This window comes from Pelophylax lessonae (genome assembly GCF_965119305.1).
Source record: "Pelophylax lessonae genome assembly, chromosome: 2".
Taxonomy (NCBI): domain Eukaryota; kingdom Metazoa; phylum Chordata; class Amphibia; order Anura; family Ranidae; genus Pelophylax; species Pelophylax lessonae.
In genome coordinates, this window is record NC_138769.1 from 276,153,866 (window position 1) to 276,176,265 (window position 22,400).

General features: G+C 49.2%; 1 protein-coding gene across 4 annotated transcripts in view; it reads left to right on the top strand.

The window, feature by feature from the left end:
* The window catches only part of TBC1D22B (TBC1 domain family member 22B), a 780,346-nt gene that overhangs the window by 475,406 nt on the left and 282,540 nt on the right, over nucleotides 1-22,400 (top strand). For 3 of the 4 annotated variants that reach the window (XM_082245406.1, XM_082245409.1, XM_082245408.1), the window contains exon 9: nucleotides 950-1,056. In XM_082245406.1, the coding sequence (XP_082101532.1) occupies nucleotides 950-1,056 (107 nt within the window). The remainder of the gene's footprint in view (nucleotides 1-949; nucleotides 1,057-22,400) is intronic. The other variant, XM_082245407.1, reaches the window with a different exon arrangement.

Below are 22,400 nucleotides of genomic sequence, written 5' to 3' on the forward strand. Positions count from 1 at the left end.
TATGAAGAAGTGTTGCACTGCGTGAGGCAAATGGTGGTCACACCAGATACTGACTGGTTTTCTGACACCCCCCCCCCCCCCCAATACTGTAAAACTGCACCTTTTAGGGCCGGTTTACATTTGTGCGATGTGGGAACGCTGCGAATATGCAGCGTGATCCCGCATCGCATCCACACCTCTGGCAGTTCACACTGCCATATGTGATACGTAGGGGGTGTAAATTAAGAGTTAACTACACCCCCAGTTGCAATCGCAGTGCGATCTGCAAGTTCGCACAGAATCGGATCGCACTAGTCTGAACCACTATGCGATCCGATTCTGCTGCGATTTAAAAAAAAAAGCCTCATGTGCGAGTTTAGTGCGGATGCGGTGCGAATTCAGCCATACAAAGTGTATGGCTTAAATTTGCACCGCACATGAGCACTGCTCCTAAATTACATGCGATCTCCGCAATCGCACAAATGTGAACCGGGGCTTAGAGTGGCCTTTTTATTGTGGCCAGCCTAAGGCAGACCCGTGCAATAATCATGCTGTCTAATCAGCATCTTTATATGCAACACCTGTGAGATGGATGAAATCTCTCGGCAAAGGAGAAGTGCTCATTAACACAGAATTAGACAGATTTGTGAACAGTATTTGAGAGAAATAGGCCTTTTGTGTACAAAGAAAAAGTCTTAGATCTTCGAGTTCAGCTCATGAAAAATGGGGGCAAAAACAAAAGTGTTGTGTTTTTATAATTTTGTTCAGTGTGTGTGTGTGTATGTTTGTATAGACAGATCTATATATATATATATTTACACATATACACACACTGTGTGTGTGTGTATATATATATATATATATTATTATTATTTTTTTTTTCCTCTATTGCTCACTAACACACTGCCTAAATGATTGTGTTTGCATTTGTAGTTTTTACAATAAACTGTTGTATGTTCTAATTTCTTAGAAGACGACGTAGAAAACTTTGATGTGAGCAGCCTTTCATCTGATACACTAAGGAACATTGAGGCGGATAGTTTCTGGTCAATCAGCAAACTATTGGATGGCATTCAGGTAATACAGAGCTTAGGTTGCCGAGTCCCCAAACCTTTTTTTTTCTCCCTAAATCCACTTGAACCATAGAGCCCTTGGGTGATGTCTTGATTCTGCATATTATAACTAGGTTTTGTAGTCTACCCTAATGATTTATATTTCTTTTTTTTTTTTTTTTTTTCTTTCTGGACAATTAGGGTTTAAATTTGATAGCAATGGCATTGTGTATTTCTTTCTTGTTGTTTTTATTGGGCATAAACGTACAATTAGAGGACATACACTGTTATCAAAAGTTTTGGGCCACCTGCCTTTACACGCACTAAACCTTGTGGACAGCCTTCCCAAAATAGTTGAAGCTGTTTTAGCTGCAAAGGGTGGACAAACTCAATACTGTACCCTGCATGTGCATCTGAAGGCTGGATCATGCACATGATTGGGCACTGGCAAATAGTAAATCTTGACTCCCTGTCCCACTCCCAGCATTGCCTCATTTTTCTGCTAGCACCCATAGATGCTGTGCATATCTCTCTCCTGAGAGAATTTATTTTTAATAGTACTATACAAAATCTTCCACTAAGATTAAATCCAGCTGCTGAGGCTTGGTGCTTTAGGGCTCTTTCACACAAGTGGATCTGCCTGTCCGTTTTTTTGGCAGATCTGAATGGTCCCCCCATGCATCCCTATGGGGCATCGCATGTCAGCGGAGACATGTCCGCTGACATCAGATCCGTCAAATCTGGATGGATGGAAACCCTATTTCTCTGTCGCTCATTGACAGACGCAGGACTCATATCTTGATATCCGTACCTCCCCTTACAGGAGTAGGACACTAGGCAGAAAACAAGTCTGGCTACGCTTATGGGCAGTCCCAGGGGGTATACCATATATACTTCCTGCTATAGGATGTCAGTTTTTTTCTGCCTAGTCAGGAGTAAGGACCTAAGTTCCTTGCTGGGATCTCTGGTCCTGGCCAGCTTTTTTAGATAATTACTTTTTTAGCTAGCTTTTTTTCTCCGAATTGTTCCTGTGAGATCTACAAGCAATTATGCCGGATCTGGGCGACGGGCTGGATGCTGAGATCCAGTGGTCACCCCAGCCGGCCTACGAGCATGTGCAGGCCCTAGCTCCGCGCTGGGTCGGCCACGACATAGTCCCGTTGGACGGGGACTGGCCCGCGGGTTAAACGTCCCGCCAGGTCGCATACGACCAGTCTGCAACTGAGTCGCAGCGTTACTTTTGGCTGACACCCCCCCCCCTTCCCACTGAGCGGCGAGGGGTTTTGTCTGGAGTGGCGCCCACACTGTTCCGGTATGGTGAGTAAATGTTCCCCCCCTTTTCCTCATGGCTGACTGTGGATGCGGGCCTCTCCCTGGGACGGTCGGACCCCCATTTCTCTGGGTTCCCCTGTGAACCCCCCACCTGTTGGGTCTCCCTTTCCCCCCTCCTGGGGGGTCTCTGTCGCTACTGGGGATATGTGGGGAGACTGGATCTGCATGCAGGTCGATGAGGGGGCGGGGGTGGGGGGACCCGCCGGTGCAGACGGTGCAGACTGTTGTGCAGGGAGGGTTCCTACCTGACTCCCCAGGGCCCACCTTCCGGTTGATCATCTGTCAGTCAGGAGGGGGGTCCCCGAGGGCCCCCTTTACCGCCGCAGCCGCCATTTTCTTGTAGGGGCGGGTCAGGCTTTGCCTGGTTCACTGGTCCGAGCATCTTTGGGGCTGTCTAGTGCAGGTTCGGTCGGACAATGCCACAGCCGTGGCTTATGTTACTCACCATGGAGGCACCAAGAGTGTCCTTGCGGCCTTGGAAGTGGCCGGCATCCTCGTTGGGCGGAACGCTTGTTCCAGCTCTCTCCGCTGTTCACATTCCAGGCGTGGAAATATGGCAGGCGGATTTTCTCTCAGCCGACAGACCTTTAATCAAGGGGGCTAGTCTCTTTGTCCGGAGTTGTTTCCCCAGTTGTGCCTTCGTTGGGGCACCCCGGATGTGGATCTGTTGGCGTCCCGGCGCAATAGGAGGGTGCAGGGGTTTGTAGCCTGCTCCCGAGATCCTCTGGCAGATGCCACAGACGCGCTGGTGGCCCCGTGGGGGCGGTATCAGTTGCTGTATGCCTTTCCTCCTCTCAAGTTGCGGCTGAGGTTTCTTCGCAGGATAGAGGTGGAAGGAATTCCGGTCATTCTTGTGGCCCCGGACTGGCCTCATCGCGCCTAGTATGCTGCTTTGGTCAGGCTGGTCGCAGGCACTCCTTGGAGGCTTCCTCTCAGGGAGGATCTACTGTCTCAGGGGCTGATCTTCCATCCTGCTTTACGGTCGCTGGCTTGATGGCTTGGCTGTTGAGAGCCAGGTGCTGAAGCACAGGGGATTGTCTGCTTCAGTTATGCCTACTCTGCTTAAAGTGAGGAAAGCGACTTCTAGAATTATCTCTCATCTTGCATGGAAGTCGTATATTGCGTGGTGTGAGTACCTCGGGGGTTCCTCCACATTCTTACTCTTGGCCTTCCTTCAACGGGGGGGTTGAGCAGAAGCTGGCTTTGAGTACTATCAAGGGTCAGGTCTCGGCCATGGCTATTTTCTCCCAGAGGCCACTGGCCACTCATTCCCTGGTGCGCACTTTCATCCAGGGGCTGCGGCACCTGGTTTCTCCGGTTCGCTCTTTTTTACCGCCCTGGGACCTTAATTTGGTGCTGTCGGTTCTCCAGAAACCTTTCTTTCAATGTACTAGGGAGATTCCCCTGCTTACCTTATCCCAGACGGTGGACTTTTTGGTGGCTGTTATTTCTGCACGCAGTCGGAACTAGCTGCGTTGTCCTTTTTGTTCCCCCTATCTGGTGGTTCATGGGGCTTAAGTGGTTCTTTGTCCGGATCCGTCCTTTCCTAAGGTGGTCTCCGTTTTCACTTAAATGAGGATATTGTGTTGACTTCCCTGTGTCCTCAGCCCAGCCATCCTAAGGAATTTGCACACCTTGGATGTGGTTCGGGCACTCAGGGTGTACCTGGCCACTGCTAACTCTTTTTTCGTCAGTCACATTCGCTCTATAGGATCGCGGATGGCCCTAGGAAGGGGTTGCCTGCGTCTGCTGCGACTTTCTCCGGATGGATCAGGCAGACGGTGGCGCAGGCTTATTCGATTAAGGGTCAGGTTCCTCCTTTCCCTGTTAAGGCGCACTCTACTCGGGCGCTTAGTGCTTCCTGGGTTTTCTGCCATCAGGCACCTGTGCTTCAGGTTTTCAAGGCGGCTACCTGGTCGTCTGTTCATACCTTAACTATGTTTTATACGGTTGTTGGGCTGGCATCTACGGATGCCTCTTTGGGGCCGCAAGGTTTTGCAGGCTGCTGTTTGAGGGGACCCTTGGTCTACCTCGGGGGTTCTGTTTTTGGTTTTCAGGTGGGTCTCATCTTTTTGTTCCGATGAGTCCTTTGGTTCCTGGTTGGTTATGTTTTTGGCCTTATGGGATGTTTTCTTCTGCTATCCCACCCCTCAATTGTGGTACTGCTTTGGGACGTCCCTGCGGATATCAAGATATGAGTCCTGTGTCTGTCAATGAGTGACAGAGAAAACTGGATTTTTGACTTACCGTAAAATCCTTTTCTCTTAAGCTCATTGACAGACGCAGTACCCGCCCCTCTATGTTTGAGTTGGGTTGATATGCTTTCTCTGACACTGCTTTGATACAAAGCTGACATCCTATAGCAGGAAGTGAGAGGGTATAGCCCCTGGGACTGCACATAGGCGTAGCCAGAACTTTTTTTCTGCCTAGTGTCCTACTCCTGTAGGGGGCAGTATAACCCTATGGATATCAAGATAGGAGTCCTGCGTCTGTTAATGAGCTTAAGAGAAAAGGATTTTACGGTAAGTCAAAAATCCAGTTTTCTCTCCTCGTTTTCCAGGACGGCCCAACAGTGAGAGATGATAGGCTCCTCCTACCAGAAACATAATCAATTAAGATTAGTTAAAAGGCCCCACCCTTCCCTCAGGCCCTCGGTTTAGATTGTGTTTCTTCCTACAAGAAACGAGTGTTATTTACTAACCTGCAGACTATTGGAAGTCGAAAGGTAACCCTGTGAGCCAGGTTCAACGGAAGGCCACGGGTTCCCCCTGGGGGACCCTACGAGCGGAGCTTTACCTGCTGCCCCATCCAAGCTTCTCACAGGTCGCCCAATGTGGTGCAAGCCCTCGGTCACCTGCGGCATGTTTCCAGGTCTTGCGATCCGGCGCCAGAAGCTCTCCTCCACCAAAGGCTTTTGAATTTCCCGCCGGATGGGAGCTTCAAGCCTCATCTTTATAACCAGAACTTCTACGAGCGGCAAAGCAGAATCCAAGGCTATCGGAGCTCGGATGTCTGCTGTGGAAATGAAGCCCTCCACGACTCATCCTCCGGGGAAGGAAAAGGAGAGGCAGCTCCAGGTGTTGGCAGCCAAACCCAGACTGAGCAGGGTAAGTGCTGAATATGTATCCTCTAAGGGGGCTATGCATTTTTAAAAGTCTTCTGGTTACTGACATAAAAAAAACCTGGAAGTTGTATCATTTCCCTGACCCTAGGTACTTATACTACCTTGTATCCTGTCTTCGAGAGTCCTTGAGCGGTCCACAAGAATCCTCTGTCTCTACACTAGCATTGTCAGGGCATTCTGTTCATAAGAAGTGTGGTAATTGCTCAGATAAGTTGCCCAGCTCCCACACTATGGCTTTCTGCTATAAATGCCTTTATAGAATGACAGCAATGGAAACTTCTGGAACGATGAAAGACTTTTTTAAGACAATGCTGTCCACTATGATGACAGTTAGGTCCACTCTAGGAGCTAAAAGAGTGGACCCTACAGATCCCTCTTCAATGGAAGGACCGTCAGGTACTACACCAACTACAGAAAACCTTCCCCCCAACTCGAGTCAGGACAGAAGGATTATCTCTAGAGAGCCGCTCGGATTCCCCATCCTGCTCAGAGGCTGAAGGGGATAAGGACTCAGATGCCCCAGGCGAGGCAGAGTCAGCAAAAAACCTTTTTGGGTTAGAAAATATGCAGGTTCTCCTTCAGGCCATCTATCCCTCAGAAGAGATACCTGATTTGCCTAATGAAACCACGGCACAAGTTAAACTTTACAAAGGGATATGGAGAAGTCCCTCTAGAGTTTTTCATATTCACCATTCACTGAAGAATCTGATTCTTCAACAATGGCAATTACCTGAGAACAGGTTAATAAAGGGAGCTCCTGGAAGAGGAGATTCCCCTTTAAAGAGGAGGATACAAGCAAATTCCTAAAAAGACCAAAACTAGATGCACCCCTGGCACAAGTTTCTAGAAAATCAGATCTCTCCTTTCTAGATGCTGGTAGCATCAAGGATGCCATGAGCCGAAAAGCGGTAACTTTACTGGGAAAAGCCTTGGATGCCAAGGCAGCTACTATGGCTTCAGGTCTAACAGCCTCCTGTGTGGCTAGAAATGCCTTTTTCTGGGTGGATAGACTCAGTAAAAATCTGTCTCAGACAAAAACCCAAGATATCCAGGACTCCTTGTCGGTGATAAGTAAGGCAGTGGCCTACCTGGCAGACGCCACACTAGAATCAGTGGAAGCATCTGCCAAAACAGGAGCTCTCCTGAACACAGCCAGAAGAGCTATTTGGCTTAAGGAGTGGGAAGGGGACCTCCCATCCAAGACCAAGCTTTGTGGTCTTCCATTTGAGGGCACCCTTCTGTTTGGTTCAGGTTTGGTCTATGTCCTTTCCAGATCCTCAGAAAAAGGGAAGAAATTTCCCACAAAGCCTAGAGAGGCTAACAGAAATTTTTTTCGTGGCCCCAGGGATAATAAACAGCAAAGAAGGAAAAGGGAACCTTCAAAGAGCTGGAAAGTTCGGAAGGAAAGATCAAGAAACAGTGCGTCCTTTCCTTCCACCTCAGCTGCAAAGGATAAAAAATGACTTAAAAGTCAAAGTAGGGAGCAGCCTGAGTCAATTTCTTTCCAGCTGGGAAAAGATAAGTCTCCCCATATATCCGCAGCACCATAAAAGAAGGCTACAGACTGAAATTTGCATCAATACCCTCTCCAACAGTAACCCTTACACACGTCCCCAAGGGAACTCAAAAAGGACAAGCCCTACTATTAGGGATTCAGTAACTGGCAGAACAACTGGTAATCCTCCCAGTACCAAAGGAGCAGCTTTTCCAAGGGTTTTACTCCCTTGTGTTTGTGGTCCCAAAATCCTCAGGGAAGCATCGCCTGATAATAAACTTGTGAAACCTTAATCAGTTCCTTTTATACAAAAAATTCACTACGGAGACCATCTACTAAGTAAGAAAAAACCTACTGAAAGATGTGTTCATTATCACCCTGGACCTCAAAGATGCGTACCTGCATGTTCCTATTCACCAGGATCATCAGCCGTTTCTGAGGTTTGCAATAGTGACAGAGAAAGGAACTTCTCACTGGCAATTCAGGGCACTACCGTTTGGACTAACCTCCAGTCCAAGAATCTCTACCAAGATCCTAGCGGAGGCAGTGGCTTGGTTACACGACCAAGGGATAGCTTGGTCCTTACCTGGACGACCTGCTGGTGTTTGCAAAAACAGAGGCCCAACTAAAGACAGACACCCAGCAAATAATCTGCCTACAAGAGTTAGGATGGCTTATAAATTGGGAAAAATTGTCCCTGGTGCCAATACAGGTACAATCCTTCCTGGGATTTCAGGTGGACTCGGTGTCACAGAAACTCTTTCTTCCCAAAGAGAAGAGGGAACAAATAGTTTCGGCAGTCTTAGACCTAAAGAATGCTCTCCTGTCCCAGGAGAAAAGTATTAAAAGTCTTAGGCCTTATGTCAGCCAGTATCCCAGCCATTGTGTGGGCACAGCTGCATGCAAGAGAACTCCTGTTCTTCCATCGGTCCTCTTGGGACAGAAGAATAGAGTCGCTAGATGAAATGGTTGTCCTCACTCCGCAGGTCCAGACCTCCCTGGAATGGTGGACCAATTCAAACAACCTAGCGGAAGGCAGGCCATGGGATCAGTGGGACCCGGTAAGGATTACCACAGACGCCAGTACCAGAGGCTGGGGAGCCCACCTAGAGGGGTCACAAAGCCAGGGAATATGGGGCAAACGAACAGCCCAAGCCTCATCCAACGTCAGAGAACTGAAGGCAGTAGGAAAAGCCCTAAAAGCCTTTCGGAAACTCATATGGAATAGAGAGGTTCTGATATTATCAGACAATACCACAACGGTGGTCTACCTGAACCGACAAGGAGGGACCAGATCGAGATCTCTCCTTACCCTAGCCCAAGACATCTTGGGATGGGGCGAAGGGAGGGTAATCTCAATAGCAGCTGATCACATCAGGGGAAAGGACAATCTGCAGGCGGATTTTCTCTGCCGCTACAGCTTCAAAGAAGGGGAATGGGAACTGAACTCCAAAGTCTTCCCGTCTGTAGTGGAGAGGTGTGGACAACCAGAAATAGACCTATTTGCCTCAGCCCTGAACAAAAAGGCCAAGAATTTCTTCTCCCTAACCAGGTCCAAAGAAATGGTAGGGTTGGATGCCTTAGCTCAGCCTTGGAAGTTCAATCTGGCCTACGCCTTTCCACCTCTGATGCTAATTCCCAGAGTGCTCCAGAAGTTGAGTAGGACGCAGAATCTGAATTTAATTCTGATCGCTCCCTGGTGGCCCAAAAGGCCATGGTTCCCAATCCTGAAAGCCATGTCCTTAGCCTGTCCTTGGCATCTCCCAGTCTCCCCAGACCTTCTGTCTCAGGGACCAGTACAGTGTCAGAACCCAGGTTTCTTCCAGCTGACAGCCTGGTTACTGAACACCAATTGCTTAGAGCAAAGGGATGCTCAGAGTGGTAGATACTCTTTTACTGAGCAGAAAAACAGTCACTAGAAAAATTTATTTGAAAGTATGGAAAAAAATTCTGTGCCTGGAGGAAGCAAAAGGAATTTCTCTTACGTCCTCCGACAGTCGCCGCCTCTTCATATTCGTCACATATGGGGTATTAGACTTTGCTCCGAAGGAGTAGCTAGGCAACAGAATATGTTAACATTAAAGCTTTTAACATATCCCACCCTCAAGGGGTGGTCCCCTCAGTCAATACCCTCCTACTTCCTGCAACCATATCTCAGTTTCAATGTCTAGCTTGTCAGGAGTGGCTGGCTCTCTCTGTGCTGGGGCTTTGTGCCCCAGACTCTTTCTTCTTTTTTGATTTTTTGTTTGAGTTTTCTCTCTACCTTTGCTTAGCTGTTCTTTTTGTCAGCATTAGTTAGTTCTTCTGATGAAGAGGATCATGCGGGCTGGGTCTCGGGCTGATCCCCCTGGTCGCAGGTCGTGGGTCAGTGGCTTCCCAGTCTGCCATCGAGCGTTCAGCCAGGTAACGCTCCTGGCACAGTGAACGACCCATCCCTGTTCGGTGCAGGGATGATTGGTGAGGTGGCTACCTCACTGGACGCTGTGCGGTTTCTTAACCCTCATTTTGTGCGTCTTGTATGCGACTCTCCCTGCCTCATGTGCAGCGGCTTGTTCGCCTGTGCGGGTCCCCCACGCCATTGTGAGGTAAGTGTATCTATGTGGGGACCTGTCTGTCTGGGGGGGGTGTCAGTCTGGGACTGTGTAACCTGCCTCTGTTCTCACTGTTTGTCTCCCTGTCTCTCGGCTGCATGCTGTGGGCTGCAAGGGGGGGGGGGAGCTGTGTGACACTGTGTGTCAGCTTTGTCAGTGTGAGAAGCTGTGTGCTGTGGGGCATGTTTTGTGGCATGTTTGGGCACTATACAGCGATCGCTGCGGCGATCTGCCATGTTTTTTTATATATATGGCTATATGTGTGCATTACTGTACTGTGGAGCGGCGGTTTTGGCGCCAAACGGCGCCATTTTGCCTACACTCGCTCCGGCCGCATGTTCTACATGCATGGCGGCCATTTTCTTGTAGCCTCCCATAGGCTTTCATAGAGCGCCCTGGTCCCATCACTTCCTCTTCTCCTGGGTACACCGATCGAGGCAGCAGCAGCGGCGAGGGTCTCCTCAGGTTATATCCTTCTTATCCATTGCCTGTGTCCGTTTTATTGTCCCTGTGGGGGTCTCATTGTGCTTGTGTGTGGTGCGGTGGGCTGCGCTCGCCGCACTTGTTAAAGGGGCAGTTAACCCTTTATTATCCGGCATTTTGATATTGGGGCAATGGATTCTCAGGAGGGCAAATTTCCTTCCGCTTTGGTGGATAGCCAGGGGACCGCTGTTTCCCCCCCAGGGGGGGATTTGGCCACTATTGTGGCTGGCCTTGCTGCTCAGGTGCAGATGCTGGTGGCTGCTCAATCTACCAAGAGACCCAGAGTTTCTCTTTCCTCTGAGTCTGAGGGTGAGGGTGATGGGGCTGTTGTGGCGGGGGTCTCCTTATCGGGGTCCCGCTCCTCCCTGGATCTAGTGGGGTCCGAGGTGGAGGCTGAAGTTGAAGGGGTTGATAATTCTCCCCCTGGCTCGCCTGAAGAGCTTGCAATCATAGATGAATTGATTGCTTCCATAAAACAAACGCTGCGTTTGCAGGATGAAGTGTGTCCCCCTGCTGCCTTGGCGGCTTATGGGACGCAGAGGAAACGCAGGACGCCGCAGGTTTTTCCCTGCAATGATGATTTTCAGCGCGCTGTTAAGGAACAATGGCGCAATCTGCGCAAACCTTTTGCTGTGCCAAGTAGGTTCAAGCTGCGTTATCCTTTCTCACCTTCCACTGATGAACGGTGGTGTGTGCCACCCCCGGTGGATCACGCAATTGCGGTTTTAAACAAATCCACTGCGATTCCTGCAGAGGATTCCCCGGTGTTCCGTGATGCCACGGATAGGAGATTGGAGTCTCTTGCCCGTCATACTTACTCTATTACGGGTTCTATGCTTAAGGCTCTGTTTGCCTCTCTCATGGCGGCCCAGGCTGTCGCAAGTTGGACGCAGATGCTTAGGCGCGTCCTGGTGGCCAATTCGGCCTCGCCGGCGACCCTGGATATGGTGGATCAAATCCACCAGGGTGTCATGTATCTGTGTGATGCGGACTTGGACTTAGTCCCGTTGGCTGCACGTGTGCACAGCGTGGCGGTGTTGTCTCGCCGCCTGGTTTGGTTGAAATGTTGGTCGGTGGACCAATCTTCACGTAAGACCTTAGCCAATCTGCCTTATGATGGGTCTCGCCTTTTTGGGGAGTCCTTGGATGTGTTGATTAAGGGGATCACCGGAGGTAAGAGCACTCTCTTGCCCCATTTCCCCAAGGCTAAGGGGGCTTCTGGGAAGAAGCATGCTAATTTTCGGCCCCCTCAGGGGTCCTTTCGTGCCTTTCGGTCGCACTACAAGGGCAAACCGTTCAAAGGACAAGGCTCTCAAAAGAAGCCCTGGTCTGGAAAACAGAAGTCCGGTCAGTCCGGACCCGCTGCCCATAACAGTGCGGCCTGAAGGGGCGCCCTCACCCAGTTTTGGGGTGGGGGGACGCTTGCTCGGTTTTCTTCAACCCTGGTTGGCCCGCGTGCGGGACAGGTGGGTTCAGGAGATCGTTCGATCTGGTTACAAGATCGAGTTTCTCTCTCGGCCGGAGAGCAGATTTTTTCCCTCAAATCTTCAACTGTCTCCAGAGCGTTTACGGGACCTGCACCTGGCAGTGTGGGACCTGAGGGCTCAGGGAGTGGTGGTTCCGGTGCCTCATCGGGACAGATTTCGGGGGTTTTATTCCAATCTGTTCACCATGCCCAGGAAGGAGGGCAAGGTTCGTCCAATTCTGGACTTGAAGGCTCTAAACCGCTCTGTGCGGGCTCGCAAGTTCCGCATGGAATCCCTGCGGTCGGTGGTGGCTGCCCTGGTTCCAGGGGAATTCATGGCCTCCATCGATTTGAAGGATGCGTATCTTCACATCCCCATTTTCGAGGGTCACCAGAGGTACCTTCGATTCGCCATTGCGGAGGATCACTACCAGTTCGTGGCGTTACCTTTTGGTCTCGCCTCGGCTCCGCGGGTTTTCACCAAGGTGCTTGCACCGGTTCTGGCATTATTGAGAGCCCAGGGCATTTCTGTCCTGGGGTATCTGGACGACATTCTGGTTCGGTCTGCGACCAGCCAGGGTCTGGAGGAGGACCTGTCTGTCACGATGCAAACTCTACAGGAGTTTGGTTGGACGATAAATTTTCCAAAGTCGACACTGAGTCCGTCGGTTCGTCTTCCCTACCTGGGAATGATCCTGGACTCGGTGCAGGCGAAGGTCTTCCTGCCGGTAGACAAACTCAGAACTCTTCAGGAGGAAGTCAGGTCCCTCCGGGACGTTCCGCTCTCGTTTCTGCGGACGTGCATGAGATGTTTGGGATTGATGGTCTCGGCCTTCGAGGCGATTCCCTTCGCCCAGTTTCACACGCGGGGTCTCCAAGCGGAGATCCTGTCCGTGTGGGACGGGCGACCTCAATCTCTGGATCTTCAAATCTCGTTGAGTCATCGCACGAGAAGAGACCTTCTGTGGTGGCTCCAGTCCCCGTTGGTGTCCGGGGGCAAGTCGTTTCGTCCTGTCTCGTGGACGGTGGTCACCACGGATGCCAGCCTGTCGGGCTGGGGTGGTGTTCTGGGCGTTCTGCCCGCCCGGGGGACTTGGTCGGAGGGGGAGTCCTCCCTTCCGATCAACGTTCTGGAATTGCGTGCGATAAATCTCTGTCTTCATCGCTGGACGGACCGGCTGCAGGGCTGCCCCGTTTGGGTGCAGACGGACAATGCCACGGCGGTGGCCTACATCAACCACCAAGGGGGCACCAGGAGTGCCCGAGCGGCTCGAGAAGTGGCCGACATTCTGACTTGGGCCGAGACTCATGTCCCGGCGATAACGGCGGTGCACATTCCGGGGGTGGAGAACTGGCAGGCGGACTATCTGAGTCGCCAGACCCTGGATCAGGGGGAATGGTCTCTCCACCCGGCTGTCTTCCAGATGTTGTGCGCGAAGTGGGGTCTTCCAGATGTGGACCTGTTCGCGTCTCGTCTCAACAACAAGGTGAGAAGGTTCGTGGCAAGGACGCGCGACCCTCGGGCAGACGCGTCGGACGCGTTAGTGGCCCCGTGGCATCAGTACAAGCTGATGTACACGTTTCCACTGATTCAGTTGCTGTCCAGGTTCCTTCGCAGGTTACAATCGGAACGCAGCATGGTGATTCTTGTGGCGCCGGACTGGCCTCGCCGGTCCTGGTACGCAGACCTCGTGAATCTGGCGGTCGACGCCCCGTGGCGTCTACCTCTTCGAGACGATCTCCTGTCTCAAGGGCCGATATACCATCCTGCTTTACAGTCGCTGGCTTTGACGGCCTGGCTGTTGAGACCGAGGTCCTGAAGGAGAAGGGTCTCTCTCCGGAGGTCGTTCATACCTTGATCAACGCGAGGAAGTCTTCCTCGGGGAAGGTTTACTACCGTACTTGGAAGGCCTATTTTGCCTGGTGTGAGTGCAGGGGGTTTTCACCCCGCACGTACTCGGTTTCCCGAGTGCTGTCCTTCCTTCAAACAGGTGTCGATCAGCGTTTGGCGCTGGCTACGATTAAGGGTCAGGTGTCTGCGCTGGCCGTTCTGTTTCAACGTCCCGTGGCTTCCAACTCCTTTGTTGGCACTTTTGTTCAGGGAGTGCGGCATCTGGTTCCTCCTAGGAGGGATCCTTTGCCCCCTTGGGACTTGAATCTCGTTTTATCTGTGTTACAACGTGCTCCTTTTGAACAGATCAGGGAGCTCTCGTTGTCTATGTTGTCCAAAAAGGTCGCCTTTTTGGTTGCGATCACTTCGGCTCGCAGAGTGTCGGAGCTGGCGGCTTTGTCCTGCAAGTCTCCGTATCTGGTTGTTCGTTTGGATAAGGTGGTCTTGCGACCTAATCCTTCTTTTCTTCCGAAGCGAGTTTCGGAATTCCATCGTAATGATGATATTGTCTTGCCTTCGCTGTGCGCGAAGCCTAAACATCCGAAAGAGGTGAGACTACACTCTTTGGATGTTGTTCGGGCGATAAGGGTTTACCTTAAATCGACCGAGTCTTTTCGAAAGACGGATTCCTTGTTTGTTCTTCCAGAGGGTCCTCGGAAGGGCATGGCGGCGTCGGCCTCTACCTTCGCCAAATGGATCAGGCAGACCATTGAACAGGCCTATGCTTTGCAGGGGAAGGTTCCCCCTGTGCCTGTGAAGGCGCACTCTACTAGATCTCTGAGTACGTCTTGGGCCTGTCGTCATGGGGCTTCTGTAGCCCAGATTTGTAAGGCGGCGACCTGGTCGACCGTGCACACTTTCACAAAATTCTACAAAGTAGATGTTCAGGCATCGGCGGATGCTTCCTTTGGCCGCAAGGTTCTTAGTGCGGCAATTCCCTAGGGTCCCTTGTTGGGGACCTCTGGCTGTTGGGATAAGTTTTTTATCCCCTGGTTCTTTGTCTTTTCCTGGGTTGTTGCTCCTGTTGAGCAATTATTTTTTCCTGTAGCCCAGCTGGTTTCCTTCCTTTGGTAAGGTTCCTTTCTTTGATGCGGAGACTGCGTTGCCTTTCGGCGCGAATGAATGCGTTTCCCACCCCTCATGTTTGCACTGCTTTGGGACGTCCCCATATGTGACGAATATGAAGAGGCGGCGACTGTCGGAGGACGTAAGAGAAAACTGAATTTTTGTAAAATCTTACCTGTAAAATTCCTTTCTCTAAATCCTCCGACAGTCGCCGCCCCCGCCCCTCTTTTGGGGTTTGGTTGTATACTCTACTGCTATTCCACTGAAACTGAGATATGGTTGCAGGAAGTAGGGAGGGTATTGACTGAGGGGACCACCCCTTGAGGGTGGGATATGTTAAAAGCTTTAATGTTAACATATTCAGTTGCCTAGCTACTTCTTCGGAGCAAAGTCTAATACCCCATATGTGACGAATATGAAGAGGCGGCGACTGTCGGAGGACTCAGAGAAAGGAATTTTACAGGTAAGATTTTACAAAAATTCCGTTTTGCTTCTACCTCTACTCCCATGATTCTGGAATTTTTGCAAGATGGAGTAGACAAGGGTGTGGCAGTGAACACCCTTAAGGTACAGATAGCGGCTCTTTCTGTCTTTTTGGACTCCAGTCTGGCAAAAGCGCCGTTAGTTAAAAGATTTTTGTTGGCTAGGCAAAGGGTTTACCCCTATTACTAAAGACAGGTTCCCCCCGTGGGACCTGAACAGGGTCCTAGAGGCGTTATCTAAGGACCCTTTTGAACCTTTAAAGGAGATTTCATTTAACGTTTTGTCTTTGAAAGTAGCTTTCCTGCTAGCCATCACTACAGCAAGAAGAATTAGTGATCTTTCCATTAAAGAGCCCTTTATGGTGGTCTTCCCAGATAGGATCGTGCTAAAGCCAGATCCCCTGTATCTACCTAAGGTTGCATCCTCGTTCCATAGGACTCAGGAGATAATTCTACCATCTTTTTGTGACAAACCAAAAAATAAGAGAGAATGAGAATTCCACTGTATTGATGTAAGACGAGCTCTTCTCACTTATCTAGAAAGAACAAAGACCTTCAGGAGATCAAATCACCTTTTAGTCCTTCATTCTGGACCTAGAAAGGGCTTGCAGGTTTCTAAACCTTCAGTAGCTAGGTGGATTAGGAAAGCAATTACCACCTCTTATGAGTTATCAGGTGTTCCTGCTCCAACTAAGCTGAAGGCACACTCTACAAGATCCATAGCTACATCCTAGACTGAAAAGGCAGGAGCATCATGGGAACAAATCCGCACTGCAGCCACCTGGTCTAGTCATGACACCTTCCTGAAGCATTACCGTGTCGACCTACTGTCTCAACAAGACCTAGACTTTGGCCGAAAGGTTTTACAGGCAGTGGTCCCACCCTAAGGTAGGCAAAAAGGATCTCTATTATCTATACTGTTGGGCCGTCCTGGAAGACGAGGAGAGAAAACCGACCGTTAGTACACCGGTAACGGTCTTTTCTTCTGAGCCTTCCAGGACGGCCCGCCTACCCGCCCTTGTTAAAAGGGTGTATTATAATATGGATAAATGTAGGTTGTAAGTACCTATAGAATTATTAGAACACTTCCCTCGGAAATGGTTGTGGAACATACTTTATTACAACTGAGGGCCTGAGGGAAGGGTGGGGCCTTTTAACTGATCTTAATTGATTGTGTTTCCGGTAGGAGGAGCCTATCGTCTCTCACTGTTGCGCCGTCCTGGAAGGCTCGGAAGAAAAGACCGTTACCGGTGTACTAACCCTAGGGTTTTCCATCCGTCCAGCGGATGGGATCGGATGAGAACGGACCGACGGTCCGTTCCCATCCGATTCTCCCTTAGAGATGTATGGGGAACTGACAGCTGTGTCTCGCACACAGCGCAGAGACACAGCTGTCATCCTCCTGCTCAGCGGGGGATCGGCGGATCGATCCCCCCCTCCGCTGAGAAAAGCGGAGTCTGTCCGACGGATGGGCTTTGTGAAAGGGGCCTTAGAGATAAAGCATTACACTGGATCCGTCTCTATGGATTTCTGTTTTTAGAGGTGCTTTACCAGGACCCTAGAGAGGAGAATGAGGATGGTCTGTAGGCTGCTGATATGTCCATTGGATACTAGGGCTGCAAATAATGATTATTTTCATGATTGATTAGTTGGCCGATCTTTGCTGCGATTAAAAGGATAAAAACCTAAAAAAAAATGTGGTGTATACTTTAGTTAATATGTTTAAAAATAAGACTTTTTTTCTTGAATATCTAGGCCATGATAAATATAAATAACCAGCTACATGGTTAGAGAACAAAATTTCTAATCCATTCTGAGAATAACAGACAGAAGAGTTATATGTACTATTGGTTTATTCATCTGGTACATATAATCAGAGATCAAAATTTTTTATTTAACCCCTTCCATACCACGCCATAATAAAATGACGGCGGCAGGAAGTCTTTCTCGATCCGGGCCGACGTCATATGACGTCCGCCCAGTTTCGCCGCTACTGCGCGCCCCCGCGGGCGCGCATCGATCGGGGGTGAGGCTCGTCCCTTGGACTGAGCCCAACCCGGATCACGGTAAACAGCCAATGAAATTGGCTGTTTACCACGTGAATGGCTGTGTCAATCACAGACGATCACATGAGCGGCTCCGGCGCGAGCCGCTCGTTCCCTCCTCAATGCGCGCCCCCCGGGGACGAGGCTCGTCCCTCGGACAGAGCCCATCCCCGATCTAGGTAAAGAGCCAATGATATTGGCTTTTTACCACGTGACCGGCTGTGTCCAATCACAGCCGGTCACAAATGTCAACAGAGAACACGGTAACTAGCTGTCACCGTGTTCTCCTCTTCACACACTGATCCTGTGTGAGGAGGAGATTGTGGTAACAGCTAGTTACCAATTACAGTGCACCCCAAACACACTGATTGCCCCCCCCCCCATAAAGAGCACCTGTCACTAGCCCATCAAAGTACCTGTCACTAGCCCATCAAAGTACCTGTCACTAGCCAATCGAAGTATCTGTCACTAGACCATCAAAGTACCCGAGTACCTGTCACTAGCCCATCAAATTACCCGAGTACCTGTCACCAGCCCATCAGGTACTCTGATGACAGGTACTCGGGTACTCTGATGCGCTGGTGACAGGTACTCGGGTACTCTGATGATGGGTACTCAGGTACTCTGATGACAGGTACTCGGGTACTTTGAGTACCTGTCATCGGAGTACCCGTCATCGGAGTACCCGTCATCGGAGTACCCGAGTACCTTTCACCTACCAATCAGTGTACCCGAGTACCTGTCACCTACCCATCAGAGTACCCGAGTACCTTCCACCTGCTCGTCAGAGTACCTGACACCTGAAGTACCTGAGTACTTGCCACCTGCTCATCAGTACCCATCACTACTCATCAGTACTCATCAGTACCTATCACCTATCAGTACCAGTACTGATCATCCGTACCCATCAGTACAGTATCAGTATCACCTATCAGTATCAGTACTACTCATCAGTACCCATCACCTGCCCATCAGAGTACCCGAGTACCTGTCACCTGCCTATCGGTGTACTCGAGTACCTGTCACCTGCCCAGCAAAGTACCCGAGTACCTGTCACCCTTCAGAGCCACCATGTCTAAGTCCAAAAAGGTTTATTTATGTCCTCCGTTTGAACCTAGCTGCCATAACCCTGGTATTTTTTTAAACGGTGGACGGTTGGCTTTCCGATAAGGGTCGTCCCAGTGGCGGATTCGCCGCGGGATCACCCTTCCGGGATGGCGGAAGAGGTGCCCCCCCTCCCGCCGCTTTCCGGTCCTTCTCCCCACATACCGGACCCGCTGGCAGCGGGGTAAATGATCCGGTCCTGGATCCCCACAGACGGGAGGACCGGAGCTACGGCAAATGTCGTTGCCTAGCAACCGGTTTAAAGGTCCCTTTTTTTTCTCATTTTATTTTATTTATTTTTTTTTTTTCTATCTTATAGTGTACTTGTGAGATCTGAGGACTTTTTGACCCCAGATCTCACAAAAAAGAGGTCCTGTCGTGCCTTTTTCAATTACAAGGAATGTTTACATTCCTTGTAATAGAAATAAAAATGATTATTTTTTTATTTATTTTTTTTTAAAACAGTGTAAAAATAATAAATAAAATAAATAGTAAAAAAAAATAAAAAATTAAAGCGCCCTGCCCCCGTGAGCTCGCGCGCAGAAGCGAACGCATACGGAAACCCCGCCCACATATGTAAATGGTGTTCAAAGCACACATGTGAGTTATCGCCGCGATCGTTGGAGCAAGAGCAATAATATGAGCCCTAGACCTCCTGTGTAACTCTAAGATGGCAACCTGTAGACATTTTTAAAGTGTCGCCTATGGGGATTTCTAAGTACCAAAGTTTGTCGCCATTCCATGAGCGTGCGCAATTTTGAAGCATGACATGTTGGATATCTATTTACTCGGCGTAACATTATCTTTCACATTATGGAAAAAAATTGGGCTAACTTTACTGGTTTCTTATTTTTTAATTAAAAAAAATTGAATTTTTTCCAAAAAAATTGCGTTTGGAAGACCGCTGCGCAAATACGGTGTGATAAAAAAATATTGCAATAATCTCCATTTTATTCTCTAGGGTCTCTGCTAAAAAAAAATATATAATGTTTGGAGGTTCTAAGTAGGTTTCTAGCAAAAACAACTGATTTTAGCTTGTAAACACCAAATGTCAAAAATAGGCCTAGGCAAGTGGCTAGGATGCATGATGGTGCTCCTTGGATGTTGGGGCCCCTCTATATGGCTAGGCTGTGAAAAAGTTTCACACATGTGGTATTGCCATACTCAGGAGTGGCAGAATGTATTTTGGGGTGTCATTTTTGCTGTGTACATGCTATGTGTTAGGAATATCCTATAAATTGACAACTTTGTGTAAAAAAAAAAAAAAAAAAGTTTTTATTTTTTTCCCACATTTTCCAAAAACTTGTGGAAAAAAATGACATGTTCAAACGACCCATAATGCCTCATAGAATATACGTTGGAGTGTTTGCTTTTCAAAATGGGGTCATTTTGTGGACTTTTCCATTGTATTGGTGCTCTAGGGCAGTGGTCCTCAACCCTGGCCCTCAGGGCCCACTAACAGGCCAGGTTTGCAAGATAACTGAAATACATCCCAGGTGATATAATTTGCTGCTTAGTGATTGCAGTACTCTATTCTGCATCTCCCCAAGGTAATACTTAAAATCTGGCCTGTTAGTGGGCCCTGAGGACCGGAGTTGAGGACCACTACTCTAGGGCCTTCAAAAGTGTGATAGGTAGTAAGAAAGTTTTATGTGTATTTATGCTCCTAGAACACCTGAAGGTGCTACTTGGATGTGGAGTCTCTTTTTGTGGCCAGGCTGTGTAAAAGTCTCCCACATGTGGTATCACAATACTCAGGAGTAGCAGAATGTATTTCGGGGTGTCATTTTTGCTGTGTACATTCTATGTGTTAGAAATAGCTTATAAATTGACAACTTTGTGGGAAAAAAAAGAAAAAAAAATGTCTTCATTTTCCCAAGAATTGTGGGAAAAAATTATAACTTCAAAAAACTCACCATGCCTCTTACTAAATACCTTGGACTGTCTACTTTACAAAAAGGGGTCATTTGGGGGGTATTTGTACTGTCCTGACATTTCAGGGCCTCAAGAAAGGAGATAGGCCGTCAGTACATCTGGTGTGATCAATTTTCAGTAATTGGTACCATAGCTTCTAGACTCAATAACTTTCACACAGACTAAATAATATACACTAATTTGGGTTAATTTTACCAGAGATATGTAGCAGTATAAATTTTGGCCCAAATGTATGAAGAAAAATTAATTTTTTGCTAAATTTTATAATGGAAACTAAAAAAAGTGTTTTTTTTTTTTTTGAAAATTTTTGCTTTTTTTGCTTATATCACGAAAAATAAACCCAGTTGTGATCAAATACCACCAAAAGAAAGCTCTATTTGTGTGAAAAAAATGATAAAAATTTTGTTTGGTTACAGTGTAGCATGACCGAGCAATTGTCATTCAAAGTGCGAGAGTGCTGAAAACTGAAAATTGGTCTGGGCAGGAAGGGGGTCTAACTGCTCTGTATGGAAGCGGTTAAAGAAACGAGAAAAGTACAAGATGCCTAAAAAAACAGTTTCTCTATCGTCCATTGACAGACTCCGCAGCTATGCTTCTTTACCATTGGGTTATGCGCCATCTACAGGAGTAGACTAGGCAGTGAAAAAAATTCACGGACACACCTATAGGGGCTGTCTCCCTCGGCATAACACTGTGTTCTCAAATCGGTTTCTTGCTGCCTAGTGAAGGAGTAGGACCTAGGTTTCCTGCTAGGACTTCGGTCTCAATTTTTTATTCTGATCAGAATATTTGTTTCTCTTTACTCACTATCGCTAGCTAGTGTCACGGGGATCCTCCAGGTGAACTACAAGCGACAGCCGGCTGAGATTTTGCACTGGATAGTCTAGATCCTTATGGTCTCCCAGCCTGGCCAATGAGCGTAAGCAGGTTATAGTCCTGCACTAGGCCTCGCCACGACAGAGCCCCTGTGGAGGGACGAGCCTGCGAGTAGTTGTCTTGCCGGGACGCATCGGCCTGGAACGCCCTTAGTCGCAGCATACCCCTTGGCTGGCAGCACCCCCAATCAGGTTGGGAGGCAGTCTGCCCAGAGCAGAGCCCACCCGGTCCATGGTATGGTGAGTAATGCTGAGCCCCGCATGTCCCTAGCGGCCTCTGGGGGGGGGGGAGGATATAGGCCCACTCCTGGGGATAACCGGACTCTGTTTTTTCCTGAAAGATCCCCCAGGCCTATCGGGACCCGGCCCTGCCCTCCCTGCTTCCACATGAGGGCGATATATTTGCCGCCTGAAGCCCGGGGGGGTGCACAATGTTACCTTGTCCTGTGGGGTCCTTTTAGGTGGATCCCTGAGGTGGCCTCATGCCTGGGTCCTGACCTTATGGCAGCGATTCCGGCCACCATCTTAAGTGTGGTCATCGGCTCTTGGTGTGTAAGGTGTAGCGGCCATTTTCCCTGAGCTTCCTTGCTTTTGCATTGGCACCCTTTTGTTGTAGCCTGGAGCTACACAGGCAGTTTGGCCTCTTGTGCTTCCAGGTCACTTCCTGTAAGATGTTTTATCTGCTGAATCTCCATGGTGCAGAGCTGCTGAATACACTGTGAGGTGGTACAGTATAGGGGTATTTTTGGGCATTCGTCTGGCACACTCTGCTACCTGCTGCTATTTAAGGGTGACTTCAGTTACAGCGTGATATAGCGGTGCGGACTGTGATCACGATTCAAAGGGGCAGTACAAATTGCAAATTGGGAGTCCCAAGCAGTAAATTCTCCGCCAGACCCCTCAGTGCGACTGCCCGTGCATCCGGTTTGCAATCTCTCATGTCTTTCAGCAGCATTGGTAAATCTGGCATCAAAGGTGGATTTTGTAATGAAACAAGTCACCAGCCAAAAAACGGCCACTGCCTTCTCTGTCCTCTGATTCAGAGCCTGATATGGTCACCACGGACAACCCCCTCCCCAAGGGATCCCTGTCCTCACAGTTGGATGGTGAGGAGGATATGTCCTCGGCTGCAGCACGGGAATGCGCTATGGCGGAAGCACTGATTCGTTCAGTAAGGAAAACATTAACAATGGATGATGAACCCACACAGTCAGGAAAGCGGGTAGTTTTTGGCTCCCGCAAAGCCCAGAAGTCCAGTCAGGTGTTCCCTTATCCCGAGGATTTTCACGATATTGTGAATGAGCAATGGTGGCCCATTAAGCACCTGCTAGTGGTGCCGAAGTGCTTTAAATGCCGTTAACCCTTTTGCTGACTCGGTCTCGAACCGCTGGATGGTGCCACCTAGGGTGGATCCCCCTATTTCCAGGTTAAATAAATCTACTGTGGTGCCCGTCGTTTACGGACTTGGTGGACAGACGGCTG